Here is a 7,381-nt window from a genome sequence, read left to right as displayed (position 1 = left end):
CTGGCATTATTGACCAGGTACGTGTACACCTACAAGGACTCTGGTTTCTTGTGGCTCTCAATGTGTTTACACGCAGTGCCAATTCAGGAGCCTAAAACAAGAAAAAAATGACATCAGTTAAATAAATGTATGTAAAACTTGTTGTAGCATATGAGTTTCACAGCATTTGGTCTGGTTCTTTTCTCTCCTTCACGTCTCCAAGTCTATCTCAGATGCCTTTCTTTCCCTCTTTCTCTACATGTGTCTCCCCTACTACAAATCCATCAAAGCCCCCTCACTCAGCACTCACAGAGAGTCTCATGTGTTTATTTTGAGAAGTTGACTGCTACAAAGGCCGGAACCATGACTGAGAGGGAAGGAGGGGAGTGGGAGGGACCTGGCAAATACATAGAGTAGGGAGAGAGGGAGAGAGAGAGAGAGAGAGAGGCTGAGTGGATAGTGAGCTGCTATAAAAGAGAATCCTGGAGCTGTTTGTGGCATTAGCTTCAGCGGACTGAGATTCACACACAACACGAGAGGCAGAGAAGTGACAGCAGGCACCAGCAGCTGAAACACACTGAGGGCTGAGGAGCAGAGGCTGATCAGAGAAGAGTTTTAAAACAATTATTTCTTCAAGACTGGTAGTTGTCAGTGAGCCTGGACTTGGAGGTTTGTGGAGTGTTTGTTTTGGCTCGACTTTGGATGGACTCTTGCTTTGTGGCTCCTGAGACAGAGATTTCTCATCAGATAGGACAAGGCACCAGAAAGAGCAAAACAGGACAAGTCTGAGACTGACTCTGAGCAGTAAAATACTACTTTTTCTGCTGTTTTTACACCTGCTGTTAAATTAGATTTTAAAATTAGATTTCATTTCCCTGAGCTCCTGTTCCACCATGGCTGCAGTGCGTCAGATGGTTATGGAGGCCTCTGGCTTCCACGTCCTGCCGGCTCACCTTATGGCCTCAGCTATGGAGGAGTTCCCTCAGCAGCTGCCTGTCCCCAAGTGCCCTGCAAGGGGCAAGAGTCGCTCCCGCCGGCCTCGTGAGGCTCGCTTCAAAACACAGCCTGTCACCTTTGCTGAGATTGCAGAGGTAGAAGAAGAAGGCTCCTCACCCCTGGAGGAGGAGAGGGCACGCCGCTCCTTCTTGCAATCTCTGGAGAACCTGCGGCGGAGCACACAGACCCTCCACTGCCCACCGGCTGCCCATCACAGCTGCACCCCGACACCCACGCAAGCCAGCCTGGACTCCAGTGACTCCGACTCCACCCAGTGAGAACTCGGACAAGCTCTACTCCTGGAATTCATGTTCCTTGTTTTTCCTCGACGCCGCTTCAAAAGGAGGCCAACCGAACTGAACCAAACTGGCCTGTCTGCCAGCCTGCCTGTGTGTGTGAGCTGCTGCTGTCATACAGAAGTCTGCTTTTAATATATACTAACATGTAAACGTGCAGTATAGTTCTTGAAGTTGCACTTCAGACATATCTGTAAAGGTTTCTACCACAGGCTGGTTATACTGCTGTACAGATAGGATGAGTATAAACGTAGCAGATGACACGGTATTGAACACACCTCTCTTCAAATGTATTCCTTTTCTACTGTAGATGTCTGAGAAAAACTTGAAAGATGAAAAATAGTTGATATTTTTCCATTTTTAAGTTGTATATGTCTTTTTGATTCTATCCAGATTTTTCTACTTGTGCAGTCATCATAGCAAAGGACTGTTGAATAATGTTAGTATTGTGACTTATGACACTATAAATGCTTTGACTAAGCAAAGTACTGAGCATCAAAAGTGACCTGGCCGTCACTGAGGCAGTAGAGTACCGCTACAAAGCTTTGTCAAGAGTTTGAGCTTTTGTTTTCCAGCTTCAATCAATCAATGAAATCTCTGCTCTTGCTTCAGCTCTTGAGCAAAACATTGCCTTTCTAAAATTCTTTATTTATTCTCTTATTTTGTTCATAACCAAGTGAAGATGTAGATGTGATATTTTATGGCTCTTTCTGACTTTTAAAGTCACCTCGACTTTCAAAGAAAATGATAACCTTTATACTTTGATCTGTTTTGCTTTATATGTATATGTTACAATGTTTGTCATATGTACTTTAATAAATATTTTCAAGTATTTTGAGTCACTTTCTGATTTCATTTCTGTTTAGGAAGTGCAGTCATACAACCAAAATGGTGTACTTTAGAGGATAATGAGCTGAGCAATATTCATTAATAAATGTGACAGTTTTGTCTTTAGCTTTGCTAATATTTGCTTCAACCTTTCTGAACTTTACAATCAACTACCGTAAAAAAATAACATTTAAATTTTAAAAAAGCCAGAAACTAACACAGGAAAACAATGACAAGAGGTGCAAGGATCTGTAAGTCTCAGTGCCAAGATGATGTGTTTAAGGAAATGTCATTGAACCAAAAAGGTCATGTGTGACAGAAGACATACAATCCATGAGAAAGGTTTGTGATAAATACAGGAAGAGTTGGAAGTGGGATATAACCTTAAGCAGCTGCCCACCTCCAGTGTTATTGTTAAGATAAGCTCATGTCTGACAGTATATAAACACTCAGTACTTGACCTGTGTCTGCTGTGTGCCTCTTTGGCTAGTGACGTACTTTTAGTAATGTCAGGTTTTCATCAGCAAACTCAGCCACAACAACATGAGAAAAGTGCTCCCAGGAGCCACTGCAGCTTCCCCCGTTGCTAATAACCGTCCTGTCCTAATCCACTTGGTGACAAGTAAAGTGTGATGCTTAACTTCCATCTGAGCGCGAGTGTGCAGCGTGGTGTGTTGGAGACAATGCTGCAGGGGTTTCAGTTGAGAACCTGCCTGTGTTGCATGTGGCTTGACTAAAAATAGGCTCTGATTAAGTACATCTGCTAGATGAGAGAGACATTCTCTCCAGAGGTTTTTGGCTTAAGTGTTGGATTGTGATGCGTGCGTGGTGAGGAGATGCAATCACGGAGTGACATAGATTAGAAATCAGCACTAGTGAGACAGAAGGGATCACTGTTACAGTGAATGAACGAGGGCAGTTTCAATATTTTTCTAATTGTCAAAAAATCTCCTAAAAAGGCTTGAAACAAATCTCAAGAGTCTTTCATCTTTTTTCTTTTTATTTCCTCACCCTGTCTTTCCATTCTCTTAGTCCCATTCATTCCCATGCCTGTGATGTGCTAAAATATATTTTTGCACCAAGACAATGTATTTTAGATTGACTCAAAATAAGGTTCGATTTCATTATTTTTCCTAATAAAGGTCAACCAGTGCAAAGGTTTGTCACATAAAGATGTTTTTACTAGTTTTTGGACAAGAACAAAAAAAGTCTGTGTCAGAGGATTTTTTTTTTCAGTGCTGGTTTGGATCTTTTAGTGCTGTTGGTAGGAACAAATACAGAATATGGCAGCATTTCCTTCAAGAATTGAGCACACACACACTTCTCATATCATTGTATTTTTTGGAAAAACAACTGCTCTCGTCTTTGAGCGTATGTAAGACAAATGGCAGGCAAAGTAAACTATCATGAACTTACAAGCTGTGACAACTCTGTCTGGAATGAAACAAAGCACAACTACACTTTCAGTCATCCAGCCAATGGGGATGATGGACAAAGACCAGCTGGTTGCATATGAAAGGTCTCCATACCTCTGTGCTCATCCCTCACACAAACACACATATTAGTCATTGTTTTTCTTGTGTTTATAAGCTGTCATACTTTACCACAGCCACAGCACAATTACTGTGTGGAAACGCAACTCTGGACACATCAGCTTTACTGAGATTTTTTGACAAGACTGTGCGATCACTTTGAAAAGAAAGGGAGGGAGAGATAAGAGAATCATATTTGTCATCATGTACTGACAAATTGATTCAGTTCGTGCCTCCACTTTCTGCCCTCTTTCTTCGGCAACCTAGTTTTTATCTTGCAGAGGAGATAAGGGAGTGTGTGAGAACGGCACTGAAACATCATTTTTCCTCATCAAATCTTATGTATGAGGACACTTCACTTCATTCCTGATTAGTTTCACTGTCTGACTGCAAGACAGATGCTTTGTTTTGTAAAGAAAATACATTATATAAGGACTGACTGTAACCCAAATTTGGCCCAGATGACTGATTTCTATAATTATGAAGACTCTGACAAATGCCTGTGGACTAACGGTACTCTTTTTGGGACTTTAAGATGCAAAATTGAAAGAGTACCTGAACAATAAAGGTATGCCACCTTAGTCTGGGGACTGTACTTTAGTCCCTTAAGGGTTAAATCCTCAATCCTTTCAAGATTGGGAGTAGGGACCAGGCCCAGCTAATCCCTAAAAGCAATTAGTTAAATCTTAGAATCAACAAGAAACCAGCAAAGAGGAGTTCAAAGAGAGATCATGTAACCCTGTGATGTGCATAGTGTCCTTGTGAACAACCTGGCAGCAGACACAATAGCATCAAAGGGCAATCATTCGATAAATAGCAAATGTAGCACATGGAACAAACTGTACAGATGCTATTTTTGGTCACCTAACAAGCAATGTACTTTAATTATTAAACTGGTGAGATGCCAAGATGTTTGATAGGAAACACGACTGCTTTAAGTTCGCTATTGAAATGACAATGATTTCTACAGGCTCCTATTATACACCTCGATTCATACAAACACAAGAAAACATTTTTCTTCTTATCATATATTTGGTATCAATACCCAAAGACTTCAAAACTTTGGTGCAAAGTAAACTCCATACACATCAGAACTAATAGGAGGCACTTAGTGCGAGGATGCATGTGAGTCACCCCTGAATAAATGGTTATATTACAAGATAAAAGATTAAATTGTGTTTTTGTGTAATTACTAATCACTGTTCTTTCCCTAAAGTCAAATACCTGCCAGGTACTTAAAAAAAAGTGCAAGTTTTTCATAACTGCCAATACTAGCTGTATGTACGCTGTATATGTACAATACAGTAGGAAATACCAATTAAGAACGCTGGCGCATAATTATTAAATAAAAAGACAAAAGGATGTGTTTTAACATTGGTAGTTATATTCAGTCATTTGCAACATTAGGTAATAAAGTGATTAGGAAGTCCAGATTTACAAGAAACCATAATCTATCCATTTACTTCTGACTCTACTAAATCTGATTTGATCCTCTCAAAGCACATGAGAAGTTGATCAGCATTTAAAGCGTACGTGGAGATTTTTCTAACTGAACAGCAGGCAGCTATGATTTCTTACCATGTGAACTACCATCTGACACATTATTTAAAGTTAAAACAGTGCTTCCTAATGAATCATTAGAGCTCTAACTGGGCTTTGAGATAGAAACAATGATGGGTGTGAGAAATGTGAATGTAGCCTAGAAACATAAAACAACTTTTGCACTTTCAAGGCTTATATATAATAAAATATGCCTGTTTTATTCTCTTTTTATTGTTGGTCCAACATAATTAGATTTTATTTGAGATCTTTCTTGTCAATCAAGTCCAGATTAAATTAATTTGGAAAGCACTCTGGAGAGGACATATAATTACAAAATGTCACCAAAACAAGAACAAAATGCTCCCAAAACAAGTTGGCTGTTTGCCTTGTTTGTAACACAAACAGAAGCCAGGAGACACATTTATGGAGACAGAGAGGTTTGTTTTTAGGAGCAGTAAGACCAGAAAAGGTCTGCTAAATTGGACTGAGCGAAGACTGTCCCACTTCATTTAAGTAAATTATAAATATGTCATTTACATCTTGACAAGGCTACTCTCGGGATGTGCACTCACCAAGTGGTCTGCATGAATAATATCTGGTACAATACTTGCACTGCAACAAGGGTCCTCACTGCCACGTTGAAAGCATCCGCTCAGTGATTCCACCCACAGCCTGGAGAACATTATGGTAAGCAACCTGTTCGTGGCATTGTGTGTTCGTACTGTTTCCTTTCTGGCTTGCCCTAATTGCATTTTTTATGAATCTATTGACATTTATCTCAGTAGATATATAATGGGCACTTGCCTGGTTTAGTTCGGTCAATTGAGGAATGCTGTGAAATCCAAAACTAGCTGCTTAATACTTTGACCAATCTAATATTTAAAAAATAAAACAAGACCAAATGCCTAAAAGTGAAAGAAGAAATGGCTGGATCAAAAATTGAAATATATCTTAAGTAGCTTACAAATACTGATTTTACATCTAATGACAAACTGAAGTGAGTGCATTCGGAAAATTAGCATCAAACAAGTTGTTGTTTCTTTAATTGATGGGCTTCAGCTTATGTGGCGAATCCATGTTTGTTTGTATGACCGCTGTGCCAGGTCAAATGTATTACACTTTTCATAAAATATAAACTTCTGGTTCAAAAGTTCTGTTCACCAATTGGATGTTTACATAAATGGTATTTACAAGTTGGAAACCAAAACATTCGTAACCCTGATATGCCATGAATGCACCATCAGCTGGACTTTAGTTGGCTGAATCTTAATATAACAGGAACTATGCCATGAGTTTTATCCAGTCATGAAGCACTGAATTGGTAAACTTATGATTTAAAAGTTAAGGTTTTAAGGTTCTTCTGCTATGAATGAGGAATGTTGACGCCCAAATCTAATAGTTGTTCATATATTTCATTCTGGATTGTTGAACCTACCAACAGGGAGGCAGACAGCATGAACACTGTTGTCTCTACCATCACACTGGTAATACTGCACTGCAACAACACTGAAAACCCTGTATTCAGATCAAGACAAGCTGCTGGTCAAAATATTTCTTTACTATTGGTAATATTTACAACAACCCTTCCTGACTCCAGTTACTTAACCCCTGAAAAAGACATCCGGTGTTGAGTCAACAGTGGCAGCACATGTGCACACATTATTTTTACATCCATTATCTGTATGAAAGTGTGTAACTCATCTTAGCAGCTGCATGCACCCAATAGCATCCCTAACCTACATCCTGGTCTCAAGACATAATGAAGAAGCAGTCTGGTAGGACAAGAAAGCAGAGTCCAGAACATTCAGCATGTTTCTTTCATCTCTGTCTCTCTATTTCAAAGCTTCGTTTCTAAGCTCTTCATCTCCCCCTGGTGCTACAAAAAAAAGAGGTGATTATGGATGCAAAACAGACGGTGACCTATATACTGTATCTCCTCTCCCAGTGTTCTTTCCTTAAATCTTTCTTATTCTGGTTTGCCCTCCAGCCCCGCAGGCAGGAGGAAAGAGATGCTACACTTATACTGTCTATTATCTGAAGAACAGATAAGCTGGATCCATGTACTTCAAGATGATAATGCCAGTTCAAGGATTTTGGTTGTAGCTGCTTCTAAAGTTTTAATGAAGTCGGCGATAGTAATGTAAATAAGTACAATATATATATATTAGTGATAATATTCAAATGACTGATAGATGAACTCAGTGACAC

General features: G+C 39.6%; 1 protein-coding gene across 1 annotated transcript; it reads left to right on the top strand.

Annotated features, from left to right (window-relative positions):
• The first annotated feature begins 483 nt into the window (after positions 1 to 483).
• cunh11orf96 (chromosome unknown C11orf96 homolog) lies at positions 484 to 2,103 on the top strand. The gene has a single exon (XM_008294034.1). The coding sequence runs from the start codon at positions 873 to 875 to the stop codon at positions 1,251 to 1,253; it is 381 nt and encodes a 126-aa protein (XP_008292256.1). The 5' UTR covers positions 484 to 872; the 3' UTR covers positions 1,254 to 2,103.
• Positions 2,104 to 7,381: the final 5,278 nt, after the last annotated feature.

Source organism: Stegastes partitus, unplaced genomic scaffold, assembly GCF_000690725.1.
Source record: "Stegastes partitus isolate 25-593 unplaced genomic scaffold, Stegastes_partitus-1.0.2 Scaffold21, whole genome shotgun sequence".
Taxonomy (NCBI): Eukaryota; Metazoa; Chordata; class Actinopteri; family Pomacentridae; genus Stegastes; species Stegastes partitus.
Note: the sequence above shows the minus strand (reverse complement) of the source record. Positions and strands in the feature narration are given on the sequence as shown.